This window comes from Hyperoodon ampullatus, assembly GCF_949752795.1.
Source record: "Hyperoodon ampullatus genome assembly, chromosome: 10".
NCBI classification, from domain to species: domain Eukaryota; kingdom Metazoa; phylum Chordata; class Mammalia; order Artiodactyla; family Ziphiidae; genus Hyperoodon; species Hyperoodon ampullatus.
In genome coordinates, this window is record NC_136923.1 from 37,238,152 (window position 1) to 37,253,602 (window position 15,451).

The 15,451-nt window shown below is 52.6% G+C and overlaps 1 protein-coding gene across 1 annotated transcript in view; it reads right to left on the reverse strand.

Moving 5' to 3' along the window:
• Positions 1–14,762, reverse strand: part of DNAH1 (dynein axonemal heavy chain 1) — a gene marked incomplete at both ends in the record, with an annotated part of 78,203 nt that extends 63,441 nt beyond the window's left edge. Inside the window, 9 exon segments of the mRNA XM_079712716.1 lie at positions 701–953; positions 1,523–1,684; positions 4,001–4,133; positions 5,066–5,222; positions 5,668–5,842; positions 8,060–8,132; positions 9,138–9,523; positions 14,690–14,720; positions 14,724–14,762. Of these exon segments, the coding sequence (XP_079568842.1) occupies positions 701–953; positions 1,523–1,684; positions 4,001–4,133; positions 5,066–5,222; positions 5,668–5,842; positions 8,060–8,132; positions 9,138–9,523; positions 14,690–14,720; positions 14,724–14,762 (1,409 nt within the window).
• Positions 14,763–15,451: the final 689 nt, after the last annotated feature.

A 15,451-nucleotide genomic window follows, 5' to 3' on the forward strand; every position in this document is an offset into this window, starting at 1 on the left:
TTCCCTGGAGGCGCAGTGGTTGAGAGTCCGCCTGTCAATGCAAGGGACGCGGGTTCGTGCCCCGGTCCGGGAAGATCCCACATGCCGAGGAGCGGCTGGGCCCGTGAGCCATGGCCGCTGAGCCTGCGCGTCCGGAGCCTGTGCCCGCAATGGGAGAGGCCACAACAGTGAGAGGCCCGCTTACCGCATTAAAAAAAAAAAAAAAAAAAAAAAAATCTCAGCTTCTAAATACCATTCCCCACCAAGAGGAACCGGGGATCCTTGGGGAAACAGCTAATTTCAGGGCTGGGTCTGGGAAAGTAAGATGAGGCTGGAACTTCTTGCTGTGCCAGAAAGTAAAAGCATACTCAATGAACAATAAGAACATATCAAACGGACACAGGAATCAGCCTGAAGAGGCTCCCACTGGCCAAAGCTGGGACAATTTGAGCATCAAAATTAAAAATGGTAGTAACAGTTTATAACCCTTGGAATAAAATTAAGAATCCATGAGTCCATATTGATAATGAGAGATCTGGAAATGAACAAGAAATTGTTTGGGGCCCAAGAAATCCATAATGCAGTGAGCAAGACAGCCCCAAACAGATGAGCATGGAGGGAGCATCCCCCCTCCCCCACTGGGCAGCACTACTTCCCCACTGGACAGCTCCCTGGAGGAGGTGCTGCTCTGGTGTGGGAAAGGGTCCGGGGGGGCACTCACGAGGGCCCTTTGTGCATCCGAGGTGTGCTCATGGCCCACTGCTTGATCTTGCTCAGGCTCTGCTCATTGATGAGCCGCTGGCCCTCAGAAGGCATACAGTCCACATACAGGTTGTATAGCAGCAGTGCCTCCGTGTTCTTGCGCAGGGCGTTGGCCTGGACCACACGTTGTGTGAACACACGTGGGTCCTCAGCACAGAAGAGAAGCTGGATCCTTGGCACCCAATACTGGCAGATCAGGAGGGGTGGCCTTCCTGGGGTCGAGTGGAGGGAGAAAGGAACATGCAGTGGGGCCCTCTGGGCAGGAGCACTGGATTCCAGCCTGGCTCTGCCACTGATGCATGGTGTCTCTGAGCAAGTGACCCCATCACATCTGTGAAATGGGTATGACAACACTCCCTGAACTGCCCACGTCACAGGTTGTCATGGATGGATGTGAAAGTGCTTTGTAAACTGTAAAAAGCTGTGTACAGACAAGGAGTTATACAGGGGTGGCTATTCAAGTGCCCATTCCTGATGCCACACCCAGGGCAGACATCACTAGTTGCTGGGCCTCAGGCTCCTTCTCAAGATGACACTGAAAGAAGCACTGCCAGCTGCTGAGAGCTGGCATATCAAATAATGGCCAATTGCCCTTCCTGGGGTCTCTGAGTGATGCGTCCTCTGGTTCTCACTGGTTGGGGGACAGACAGCCCCAGGACAACAGAGCAAGGGGGCATTCAGACCCGAGCTGGCTATACCCTGGGCAAGGGTTGGCCTCAGTCACAGGCCAGGCCGGGCCTGAGCTGGGGGTCTGCCTGAGGCAGGGGCAGAGACCTCGTACCTTCAGCCGTTACCCCTCCATTCAGGATGGGCTTCCCCATCTCATCTCGCACCAAACCATCCTCATTCGTCTTGTGCACTAGGTACAGCTTCTTCTCCTTGTCATAGTCCAGGACGCCAACATCGCACCATTTGTACGTCAGCTTCTGACTCTTGGGGTCCTCTGAAACAGGAGGGGAGCCCACTAGTGCTCCCTGCCATGGGGTGGGAAAAGGTCCCTGCATGTGGGCAGTGGGTGCTAGGAAAGGTCTCAGTGGTCACTAGTCTGGCCTCTCTCCCACCATGCTGACCCCCACCCTCTGGCAGCAGAGTGGGGAGCCTACTTCCTTCCAGCTGAGTTTGCCTCTGGGGAACCAGGCAGGTCTCTCTGCCCTGATGCTCTGCATGACTCCATCGGGGCAGAGAGAGACACAGGCCAGCAGGGCTGGGACAGGAGGCAGGAAAGCCCCAAGCAAACAGGGGCTTGTTTGCTTAGTCCTTGTTTGCCTAGCCCTGTTGAGGATCTAGGTGTAGAGCTTATCACGTCTGAACTGGACCCCTTCAAGGCCGAGGGAAGCCCTTAGGCTGCATGTGGCAGCTGAGCCCCCAGGGCTCCTCCCATCAGGGCAGGGCAGGGTAGAAGACTGCTTCCCTGCAATGGCCTCAAAGTGGGCCTCAGGGGCTGTTTGGCCAGGATGGGCCTCCCACCCTCTCCCTGGGCTGAAAGCCTTTGACTACTCCAGCTCACCTCTTGCCACTGCCTCCCCCACTCATTCCTCTCCAGCCACACTGGATGTCTGGCTATTCCTATAACTTTGGAGCTTGCTCCTGCCTCAGGGCCTTAGCATTGGCTGTGCCCTCTGCCTGGAACAGTCTTCATCCAGGTCACCTCGATGCTGGCTTGTTCCCTGCTCAAGTGGCTTCTCCTTGTAGAAGCATCTCTGCCTAAAATAGCACCTTTGCCCCAGGCACTTTCTGATTTGTTACCTTGTTTGTGTGTCTCACAGAGCCTAAAGTCATACTGTGCATGCATCTTCTCCGGGTTGGAATTCCAAAGAAATGCTCCCACTGACTGATGCCAGGTAGATAAGTAAAGGAGGCTGCTGTGGGATATACCTCACCAGCTTTGACTCTGTTTTGCTTTTCCCTCCTCTTCCTAATTAGTTTCCTTTTTGAAAATGCTGACCTTGTCTTGACTCAGCTTAAAGGAAAAGATGTCACAAGAAGCCCCCAGCAGAAAGCAGAGGTCTGGCAGAAACGCTCCACCATTAGTGCTGCCACCCAGGGCCAGGGCCCATATGAAGCAGTGCAAGCAGAAGCACTTCAGGGAAGCCACTACCTGGTACATTTAAGGTTAATACAGCCCCAAACCTTCTGGTTTTATCACCAGGAATTGGAGATCTGGGAACAATTGAGTTAAATTATTTTTGTAATTAAGTCCAAAGTAAAGGGAACATTCTGGGTTTCTTATCTAGTACAAAGAAATTGATTCTAGCATTTACATGTTTTTAAACTGAAACATAAACTTAGAGCTTGCACAACGGACTCGCTGTAGGCCCCCTGGAGGCTGAGCAGTCTGAAAACCAGCATGGCTCTCACAATCCTATCTCCCGCCTGGGCGCTGGCCCACTGGGCCCACTCCCCACTCCACAGCTGCATATCCACACACTGGGCAGGGAGCAGAGAGGCCTTCGCCCTGCACATGGGGACAGCCACCTCCAATCTCATAACCCAGACCTTCCTAGGATGCCTACATAGAGAGTAGTCATGCCAGCCATGGTGGCAGGCCAGGGTGGTGACCGTGGAAGGTCAGCCTGGCAGACAGCAGCAAACTGGAGAGAGCTTCCACGGCCCCCAGGGCAGAGAAGGGCAAGATTTGGCAAATCTGTGCAACATCAGTGTGGGGATGTGTGTGTGGGTGTGATAGCGGTTGTGAATGGGTGACAGTAGGCATATGTGTTTGTGTGCTGAAAATTTGCATATGAGTGCAACTGTGTGTGTGTGTGAGGGATGGTGGGTGAGTGTGACAGTGGGCTTATGAATACGTGTGTTTGAAAGCAAGTGTGTGAGTGTGAGTGTGACAGTGTGTGTGTTGTCCATGCAGAGGTGAAAGCCAAGAGGCCACAGTTATAGGTGGAGCAATGCGGTTTCTGGGGCACGGGATGGAAAGGCTTGAATTGTGCCCCTTATACACATTTGAACATGTCTAATAATCTTGCATATTTTTCATTGCCAATAAATCAAAGACTTTTTTTTTTAACATTAGACACCATCCAGCTGTCCCTTCCCCAGCCCACCCACCCATGTCATCCCTGGTCCCTGCATTTCCTTCTATGCGGCCAGCCCGCTGGCCTGTATCCCAGCTGGGAGGCCTCAAAATGTGGGGCCCCCACCTCCCATGGTTGAGGCCCCAGGGCAGTCTAGGAGTCTATGGCTGGGCTGCCAGGACAGGATGGTGCAGACAAGATCCTGTCCCCCTGCCCTTGCTGACCCTGCTCACCGTGCCCCAGGAAGTCATCGGTGGGCAGGAGGGCTTTTCCGGGGACAGGTTTCCTGCTCTGAGACCCTGGCTCCAAGCCCATGTTGATCCACTCACTGGGAGTCCGGCAGTCAAACTCCTCATTGTCAAATACCTGGAAGAAAACAGCAGATGCTGGGAGCAGGCGGCTCGCCCTTGGTGGACCCAAGTGGGCTGGGCATGCCAGAGGGTAGGGGTGCCTGAGTAGGTTCCTCCCCAGATGCAGAAGCTGAAGACTGGGGCCCAGGGGCCTGAGTGCCTCCTCTGCTGCTCACAGGGGTCTGTGGAGTCTGACTCTATGAAACCCTGTCCAATCAAGCCACACTGAGGTTCAGGCAGAGGGGTATCTGGGGACTCAGAGCAGGATATGGGCTCTCCCCCACCACTGGCCAGGATCACTCAGCTCAGGTCCAAGGGAAGCGGTGGCCCTTGGATTTTCCTGAGCACCCACCCAGACTCAGAAACAATGGAAGATCAGGTTGTCAGAAGGCCATCTTTAGTAGGGTGATATGTAACTCTGTCTCCCCACAGGGACCACCAGGCAAGAGATACTCAGGACCATGGAGAGGAAGGGCAGGGAAGTGGGTGAAAACCAGAGCAGGCTATGCTCCCTCTTCCTCCTCTGGACTCAGTTTCCCCATTGGTACCCAAAGGGGCTACAATGGTGCCTTCCTCCACCACAGGTCTCCCCATCCCAGTGACACCAGACGCAGTAGTCAGGGAGGCCTGAACACTACTCCACAGTCCAATTGGGCTGCTTCTTGGTGCCTGTGGGTGGGATGGGGACAGAGCTCATGTACACAGGGTTCCCAGGCTCCCAGGGAAGAAGCAGGGAGTCAGTGTTCCAGAGGTCCTGGGGTCCCTCCTGCCCCAGCCTAGGATGCCTGAAACCCCAGGAGTGGGGGTAGCACTCTGACTATGCAGTTGTCCTGTTTGACAAGTGAGTGCTTGTGATTGCCATGGGATCCCCTTCTGAGTCTGATCCCTCTGCTGGAGTCCTGCACCCCCATCTCCTGACCATCGGCCCTCTGTGGAAGCTGGACTCACCTTCAGTGGGAGATAGATGGGGAAGAGCGGGTCATGACCCTGCTCAATAGTCTGGGGGTGGTGAGGGTCTGGGTGCCTGGGCATGAGCTTGTCGGAGTCAATGCCCTCGCTGGCCAGCAGCTGCTCAATGTCCAGGCTCAGGTACAGCCGCTTCCTCCTGGCCGAGGGAGACAAGGAAATCTCATGACAGCTCGGCACATGTGAGGTGTCTCCATGGGGGTCAGCAAGGGCCCAGGGAGTCGAGGCAGTAGGGGTGTGGCCCAGTGACCCCTCCAGGGCCCTCTGCCCTTCTGGGACTCATCAGGAAGTGGAATGGTGGCTGGGGCTGGTGTCCTGGGCCCCAACTGCCCTTGCATCCTGCCTGTCAGTTCCACCACGTTGACTTAAATGCCACCCTCCCTGATTCCACAGCAAGGAAAGCAACTCATTCCTATTAAGAAACCAAAGGGCTAGAAGATTTGAACACTTGCACACAGACCCATCTTAGTAACCTCTGCCATGAGGATGATCACCTAGTTGACTACTGTCCCTCACCCCTTGAGGTGGGTGGATGCCACCTCCCAGAGGGCAGGCCCTCCCACTGCTCACGCAACCATACCTACCTCTCAATCTCAATCTTGCGGGGGCACTGGCCCGGCAGCACCAGGTAGGGCACCTGCACCTTGGGCTCGTAGGCCTGCAGCGGGAAGTCAGTCTGGATGAGCAGCTTGGTGGTACACCCGATGTGCTGATGCTCCAGGTGCTCCTCGAAGTCCTCAGGAACCTCAAATGTTCTGACTATGGGCAGGGGCAGGGGCAGGAGCTGCAGGGGCTCAGGCTGGGGCCCAACACCCCCAAAACACAGTGCTAGGCAGGTACCAGGCATGCAGCTTTGGGGCATGGGAAGCTCAGAGCTGGCCTGTGGCAGTGAGAAGCCAGATGCGCACCAGGCTCCCAAGGGATCACGAGCCTGGAGGACAAGGGCCTCCAGAAGGTCTGTTTTGGTCCTGCTCGCTCTGCCCAGAGCCAGCATGCTCAACCATTCCCCTCCTTTCTGCCCACAGCCCTGGTGCCAGCAGCTTTTGCTCAAGCCAGATGCTGAATCAAACCACCAGTGAGGATTACAGCTGGATAGGAAGGCAAAGTGGTAGCTCCCTGCATGTCTGGGATGGGTTCCTGCCATCCCTACCCCAGAGGCCCTCCCAAGCATTTTGGGGTCTGAATGCCATTCACTCACTGGGACTGTTTCCAGACTCAGGACATCCTGGATATTGTAGGAGTGGGTGGCACCGCCACCTCACCCCCCAGGCGACCCTCAAGTCACAAAATGGCCACCCCTCCTTAGATAGGCTTCCATTCCAGGTCTGAGGGCAAGGGAGCTGGTGAAGAGAGACCCATTGATAGGGTGACATTCCAGTTTCCCGGGACTCAGGGTGTTAAATGGGAAGGAAAGTCTCAGACAAGCCAAGACCATAGCGGTGGGGGTGCAGGAAAATGCTTCGGGGATGAGCCACCTTTCCCAGGGCCTGGGTGGGCTCTGGACAGCTCAGTGATGGCTCCGAACAACTCCCCTGGGAGGCTCTAGTCACCCCCTCCTTGGGCCTCATGTCTCTGGGGTCAAGATGTAGTCACACCAGAGGAGGGTCTACCTTGGGGGTACCCACTGGGGCTCTACAGAAGCTTCCAGAGGCTGAGCAGAGGCCATCCACCTGCAGCTAAGTCGGCTCTCTTACCAGAGCTGTCAGGTGCTCGGGGAACCCCACGCTACCAAAATGGCCCAGCCCAGGGATAGTTTTCAGATCCCTAATCACCTGCTCTTGAGCCTATGGGTCCATAACACATTCCACACCCAGGATCATGAATTCCTGGGCCTGGCCCTGCATCTCAGGAGCCAAGAAGGAGCCAGGGTGAGGACAGCAAAGCCCGGCCCCCGCCCCTGCTGGTCCAGGAGCCCTAGGCAGGCTTCCCAGGCCTTCACGTAGCCTTCTGACAAGAGCCCTGACTGCCACCACCATGTGACCCTGCCGGGCTGCTCTTCCTCACTTGGGTGGGGCCTCAGAGCTGCTGACAAGCCCTGCCCCAACCCCTGCCATGGATGGCAGGAGCCCCATTCCCAGCTCCCCCGCAGCCCTTGATCTGTGGTTTGTAACCATTTTCTGGGCCACAGATACTTGTGAAACTGCTGACCACAGTAGGCTGGGTCCTCAGGTCACTGCACAGAGGCGTGTACATGTGATGTTTCCTGTGCCACTTTTGGGGATTCACAGGCCCCCAGGAGGACTGTGGGTCTCAAGAAGACAAATCTGGACAGTGCCAGCACAGAGCCAGGCCTCTCCTGGGGGTAGAGTGGAAAGACAGACTGCTGGGACCATGCTGATCAAAAGGGCGTCCTGTCCACTGGCCAGCCAGAAGGGCACCCCCCCACCAAATCCTCACTGCCTCTCAGGGCCCCACCCAGCTCGCTGCCTCTCTTGGAGCCACCCTCTCCTCCCCTCTGCCACTGGGGACTGGTCCGCGCCATGCAGACCTGCCCCATACCTTACAAGACTCATCACGGAGCCTGAGAGGAGCGTCCTCCTTCCCCTCTTTGGCAATGAAATACTGGGCACCTTCCTCCTCCAAGCCCTGTTCTAGGTGCTGCAACCCGAGCCAGGTAACAACTCAGACACAGTCCTGACCTCCTCCAAGCCCACGTTCCACGTTCCAGAAAACACACATGTCAATGTCCTACTGTCCCCAGCCAGGCAGAGGGAACTGGGGACCTGGCCCTCAGCAGCCCCATCACACCACGGTGCCCTTGTCACACACAGCTCTGCCAAGAGTCACAATTAAGCAGCTGTGCTTCACCGAGCACTCACCATGAGCTGGGTCCCTGCAAAGCACCTTGTTTCTTATTATCCCCATTTCACAGTTGAGAGGATTGAAACCCTCAGCCAAGAGGAGACAATCTCCCTAAGGCCAGAGGCCCTGCTTCTAAAGGCACCCACCCCCCCACCCAGGCCCCTGGGCACTGACCTCTTGGGGTGAACTTGTCAAGGTTGGCCTGCCGCAGGAGGTCCTGGTTCGTGCAGGGGCCACGACACACTTCCTGAAACCAAACCCCATAGCCCTGAGGGAGCATAAACATCCCAAGGACAGGCAGGATCTGGTAGGGCCCCCAAGGCCAGGTGTCTCCCCCAAGCCCACCAGGGAGCATCCCAGGGGCACAGGGACAGGGATGAGGAAGAATCAGTGAAGAGGAATTTTCACAATTCCTCATTCAGAGGCCACAGTAGGTGACAAGCTGTGGCCACCTGGGACACCCCTGGCCCAACCCCATTCTGGTCGTGCACAGTCCCCCTCCTCACTCTGAGAACACTCCTGGTGTGTGTCCAGGGGCTGAGCCACAAGACAGAGGTGCTGTAAGGCCTGCAGGTGTCTCTGTGTATTCCTCCACTGCCAAGGACACTCTGGGACCTCTGGCACAGTGGGTATCAATGGGTCCTCGCCCTATCTCTATTGGTCCCTCCCCTGCCTAAAACCACCGTCCAGGACACACAGGGCTCTTTGAACTCTCCCCTAGTTATATCCCTTCTCCATCTTCCCCTGCCCTCCATCTCTCTCCTCTTATTTCTACTCTCCTCCTCCATGTGGGCCATGGCCTCTGTCATGGATCTCAAGGCTCTGTATCTTCTGTTGCCCCTGCCTGGAACACTCCCCCCAGCCCCTATCTTACCCAGAAAATTCATACCTATCTTGTAAATCTCAGCAGTACACCACCTTGTCCCAGGACCCCCTCCCCAACCAGAGCTGGGGCCGGGGGGAGGGAGTATTTCCCCACCAAAGCCATTGCCCCATGACAATAGGCATATGGATGACAATCCTGGTGTATTGTCACTGGGGCTTAGTCCAGGGCCTGTCACATAGCAGGTGTTCAGTAATGAATTGTTGAATGAATGGACAGAGATGGATGGTCAGAAGGATGGGCAGATGGGTGAGTGGGTGGAAAATTGCTAGACAGATCGGTGGATGGATGGATAGATAAAAGGAAGAAAGGGCAAAAAGAACCCTCAAGGAAGGCTCAGGCTTGGTAGGGTATGGCTGCCACACTCACCCCAAGTTTATCCAAGCTTCCAGGGCTGAGGATGTCAGAGTAGAACCCACGCTGCTTCATCAGCGGGTACTTCTTATCAGTGCCCATCAGGGGCAACTTCAGGGGCTGCCCCAAGTCTGAGGGCATGGGTGGGGCTGCAGTCAGGGGCAAAGGTGGGGTCTTGGGGTCAGGGCTTGGAGGGAGCTTCTCCAACCCAGAATCTGGTCCCTGAAGAATGCTCCCCAGGTTATGTTCCAGGTCTCTCAGACTACACTCTTGGCCCACAGGAATACTGCTGCACTCTGGGCCCTGAGGGGTCCTTCCTGGACTGTGGCCTTCTCTGTTAGGCTGCTGCTCCATGCTGCTTCTCAGGGTGATGTCCCAGCCAGAGCTCCTAGGAGAAGATACTGGTGTCACTGGGCCCTTGCCAACCTCTGCTCATCCCCCAGGGCCACCAGGATACAGGGATGCCTAGTCTGCCACCCCACAACAAGCCCCAGCCCCCAGGCATGGATAACGGAGGGAGGGAGTACCCTTCTAATCTGAACAGACACAGAGTGCCAGGAAGGTCCTGCCAGGAGACAGCAGGGCCTTCCCTAGAAGCTGTGTGAGAAATGAGACCCCAGAGTCAGAGGCTGAACACTCTATAGATGCCCCCAACCCCACACATCCTTCTGTACTTTCCCACCCTTCTCCCCTGTGTTACAGAGCAAGGCCTGGCTTCTCACAAGGGGAGATAAAGAGGGAGGCCCAGAGTTCACTCACTCAATGAAGAGCCCTGTTTTGTTTTCTCCAAAATAACTTTCATCCAGTTGCAGCCTCAGTGACCCTTACCCCCATTCCCCCAACCCCAGCCCCACCCCACCCAGTCCTGCCGGACTGCCCTGACTCTTCCCAGTGTGGGGCACTGGGCCATGCCCTGCATCCCCCATGCCCATCTCCCTACCCATGCCCATCTCCCTTACCTTACCCCAGGAGCCAGAGGACTAAATCACCTCCTGAGAGGTACCCTGACCCTCTGTTGGCCCACAGATACTTCTGCCAGCAACAGAAAGCTATTCATCCACACCCTGGCTCTCAGGATCAACCCAGCTAATGAAACTGACACCCTCTTTTCTCCCCACAGGGAACAACAGATGCACCACTGGATTGCATGTATATCCCGAGGATGAGGGTTTGCAGAGTTTTTATTGTGCGGCAAGCAAGCCCTTGCCAAGCCACTGCTGCTTTGGGTCACCTCAAAATGCACCACCAGGAGCAACCCTTGGTCAGGGGAGCACTATAAGAAACTAGATAAGGGTATGAGGAAGAAGAGGTTTGTGTGTAATGCTGGTGCAAAAATAAAAAAGGCAGTCAGGGAGATCAGATCAAGATGCCAGAGCAGTAGGATGCAGAGCTCACCTCCCACAAATGCATCAAAAATACATCTACATGTGGAATGTTCCTCACAGAATATCTACTGAATGCTGGCAGAAGACCTCAGACTTCCAAAAGAGCAAGAAAATCTCCACGTAACTGGGAAGGACAAAAGAAAAAAGAAAAAATGAGAGAAAGGAAACAGGACAGGACCTGCACCCCTGGGAAGGAGCTGTGAAAAAGGAAAGGTTTCCACACACTGGGAAGTCCCCTCATTGGTGAGGAGATCAGCCTGGACAGAGCGGGAGCTTTGAGGGAGAACGCAGCAAGCAACTGGTTTTTGGAGGACAAAGCGGAGAGACATCTGCATAGATGGTCAGGGCCATCACCTGGCACTCCCCAGCCTGAGATGCTCATCCACTGAGGCGGGCGGGGGCCAGGGCTGGGTGCTGAGGCTTGGGCTTTGGAGGTCAGACCAGGGAGAGGACTGGGATTGGCTGTGTCAGGAAAGTCTGAGGGGGCCAGGGTGTGGTCGCCATAACCAAGGGACCGACAGAGAGGCAAGGCTGGGGGCCGCCCCCGTGAGGAGACGGGGTGGGCCCGCCATAGGAGCTTCTTTCTCCCAGGCTCACTATGTGGCGGCAGGGCACTGCCTACACAAGCTCCAGGGGTAGGTGGAGGGTCCTCCTTCCAGGGCGCACATGGCCTGCCGCGGCCACCACCAATGAGGGTCCCGCCACTGGGAGCCAATATCTGTCCCCACCCTCTTAGGAGTGTGCACGGGGGCTGTGCATCTGCATACCCCCTATCAAGGGGATAACGACCAGCACACCCTGAGGAAAGAGACGGCAAGCATCCAAACCAAAAACAGCCCTCATGCCAAAAAATATTAAACCCACACAAGCTATCAGGGACGCTCCCACATATAAATAGCCCTCCAAGACTATAGTAGATAATTGTTTCTCCTAAACACACAGAGTAAGAGAAATACAAGCAAAATGAAGAAGCAGAGGAACCACCACCAGTTAAAAGACCAAGAGAATTCCCCTGAAGGAACAAACAATGAAACAGACCTCTTCAGTCTTATAGACACTGAGTTTAAAAAGGAGGTAATGAAAATACTGAAGGAATTAAGAAAGGCTATCAACAGAAATGTAGATTACTGTAAAAAAGGGACTAGAAAACTAGAAACTATAAGGAGGAGCCAAGAAAAATTAGAGAATTCATTTGCCAAGACAAAAGCTGAGCTAAAGGCAATGAATAGCAGAATAAATAATGCAGAAGAAAGAATAAGTGATCTGGAAGATAGAATAATGGAAATGAATGGGATGAATTGGGAGATTGGGATTGACATATATATACCAATATGTATAAAATAGATAACTAAAAAAAAAACCATAAGTCTCAAAAAAAACAGTAGACACAAAGCCAAATTAAAAACATATATAAGATAATATAAAGTGTGCCAAGTTACGCATGATAGGGATTCCAGAAGGAGAAGAAAGAGAAAGGGGATTGAAAATGTATTTGAAGGGACTTCCCTGGTGTTGCAACAGTTAAGAATCCACCTTCCAGTGCAGGGGACGTGGGTTCGATCCCTGGTCTGGGAAGATCCCACATGCCACGGAGCAACTAAGCCCATGAGCCACAACTACTGAGCCTGCGCTCTAGAGCCTGCAAGACACAACTACTGAGCCCATGTGACACAACTACTGAAGCCTGCGCACCGCAACTACTGAGTCCACGTGCCACAACTACTGAAGTCCACGTACTCTAAGGCCTGCATGCCACAACTACTGAGCCTGCACACTGCAACTACTGAAGCCCATGCATCTAGAGCCCATGCTCTGCAACGAGAAGCCACTGCAATGAGAAGCCCATGCACCGCAACAAAGAGTAGCCCCTGCTCACTGCAACTAGAGAAAGCCCGTGCACAGCAACGAAGACCCAACGCAGCAAAAAATATAAAAAATAAATAAATAATTTTTTTTAAAAAAAGGCAACAGAGATCCTAAATGATACAATAGAACAGTTAGACTTGATATTTTCAGGACATTACATTAAAAAAAAAAAACAGACTACACATTCTTTTCAAGTGCACATGGAACATTCTCTAGGACTGACCACATACTAGGGCACAAAACTAATCTCAACAAATTTAAGAGTATAGAAAGTATTTCAAGCATCTTCTTTGACCACAAGGGCATGAAACTAGAAATCAACCACAGGAAAAGAAATGAGAAAAAATGATTACATGAAGACTAAACAACATGCTACTAAAAAAGACAATGAGTCAATGAGGAAATCAAAAAGGAAATTAAAAAATACCTTGAGACAAATGACAATGAAAACACAACCATACAAAATCTATGGGATGCAGCAAAAGCAGTTCTTAGAGGGAAGTTCATAGAGATACAGGCCTTCCTCAAAAAACAAGAAAAATCTCAAATGAACAGCCTAATCTACCACCTAAAAGAACTAGTAAAAAACGAACAAACAAAACCTCAAGTCAGCAGAAGGAAAGAAATATTAAAGATAGGGAGAAAATAAATAAAACAGAGATTTTAAAAATATAGGAAGAAATCAATAAAACCAAGAGCTGGTTCTTTGAAAGGGTAAACAAAAGGGACAAACCTCTGGCCAGGCTTACCAAGAAGAAAAAAGAGAGAAACCAAATAAACAAAATAAGAAATGAAAAAGGAGAAATATCAACTGATACCACAGAAATACAAAAAACCATGAGAATACTATGAATAACTATATGCCAACAAATTTGACAACCTAGAAGAAATGGACAATTTTCTAGAAACATACAGACCACCAAAATTGAATTGAAAAGAAATAGATAATTTGAACAGACTGATCACTAGAAGTGAAATAGAATCTGTAACTAAAAACAAAAAACAAAAACACTTCCTACAAACAAAAGTCCAGGACCAGATGGCTTCACAGGCGAATTCCACCAAACATACAAAGAACTTATACTGATTCTTCTCAAACTCTTCCAGAAGAGGAGGGAACACTCCCAAAAGACATTCTATGAAGCCACCATCACCCTGATACCAAAACCAGACAAAGACACCGCCAAAAAAAGAAAATTACAGGCAATTTCTTTTTTTTTTTTTTTTTTACAGGCAATTTCTGATGAAGATAGATGCAAAAATTCTCAACAAAATATTAGCAAACTGAATCCAAGAATACATAAAGAAGATCATACACCGTGACCCAGTTAGATCACCTGGTAGCCATTTTGGTTTGCATCAAAGGAAGCTTCAGATTGGATTCACTGACATTCAACCCCATGTGACCTGACCACCCACCAGGCACTGGGCTGGATGGACACCCTTGTATTTGATCCTCACTACAGGTACTACTAGAATCACCAATCCACAAACAAGGAAACAGGTTCAGAGACGTCAAGAAACTTGGAAAAGATACACAGCCAAGAAGTGGCAGAACCAGAATAGAAACTGAGGTGTCCACCTCTGGCTGACCCAAAGATTGCTGTCCTTAGCACCACAACAGTGGTTCTCAAACTGTGTGCCAAGGAGCCCTGAGGTTCTGCAAGGTGAGTGCCTAAGCAGGAGGGCTTCTGAGCCACCCACCCCTGATTCAACAAGGATCCTGCACCCTTATCTGTTTCACATATTCTGTTCGTGCTCAAATGCAGCAATTTTCAAGTAACATTGATCTCTGGAACCTCGACACCTAGCACGGGACTGGCATGGGCTTGGCACATGGTAGGTGCCTAGGAAGTAGTGAATGATTGTGAGAATGAACGAATGGGGTAAGTAAAGGAAGGAAGTTGATCTCTGTAAGCCCTGTGAGACAGATGCAGCAGTACTCTGCCAATTTACAGATGGGGACCCTGAGGACTAAGAAGATTGGACGTGGTCGGGCTCAGGAGAGGCACTGAGGCTGATGAGGACCAGAATTCTGGCTTTTTCCCTGCATGGGAAAGGACAGGGAGAGGGCTACATTCTCAGCATGGGGTGTGGTCAGTATGGGACTTATCTGCAAGGTTGTTTAAAAGTGCACCCCACTACTTTCCCACTGGCCAAGGCAGAGAAACGGCATGGGGGCTCGTGGACAGGGATGTGGACCCTGGGCCGGGAGGGCGTCCTCCTTTCTGTGCATTTGCCCTCTGAGACTTATCGAGGTCCCCCTGCAGGCACTTGCCCAGCCATCCCTTGGGCCCACCGACCTACCGGCTCCACCGCACACGTTGTGGGGTCCTGCTGCCCGTTTCTACGGAGGGACGCTGGGCCCGTTGCTAAGGGGCGGGACCATCCGGCAAGGCTGGCGGGAGCTTCCGCCAGTGAACCTCCTCAGGTCTGCACTAGCCTCCCTACACACTCCTGGCTTGGTTCCTCCCGCTCCGACTCACGCGGCTTCCCCCACCCAGGGCTGGGCCACCTCCGAGCGGTGGGTTGGGGGCCAGCGGGAAAGTGTCAGCCGTCTAGGCTTTCAAATCCAGGCTCCATTATCCATCTCCCCTCCCAGACTTTTCTAGTGAAAGAGACAAAGCAGCCAAATGCTGTTTTCAAAGTGCGACAACTCTGATTGAATCCTGTTTAAAAAAAAAAAACAAAGCTATGTAAACAACGTGGGAAGAAAAATTGGGGAAATTTACCGGAAAGGGTCGTTTCTGTTCCCCCGGAGGCTCAGCTTAAACACACACACATACATACACAGCCGGGCTGCAACTCCACCTCAGCCCTCCGCCGGGTGGGCAGTGGATGAACCCTCCCCCCCGCCCCCGCCTCCGCCAGGTGCCCATTTGCTCCAAGACCTGGCATGGGTTCAGGCTTAGATCCTCCTTCCTGCCCTGGATATTATTGTTAATTTTCTCAGATGTGATCATGTTACTGTGGTTATACAGAAGACTGTCCTTGTTTTAGCTGATGTGCACTAAGGAATTTAAGGACAAATGTCAGGATGTCTGCTGCCGGGACTTCCTTTCACATGGTTCAGCAAAA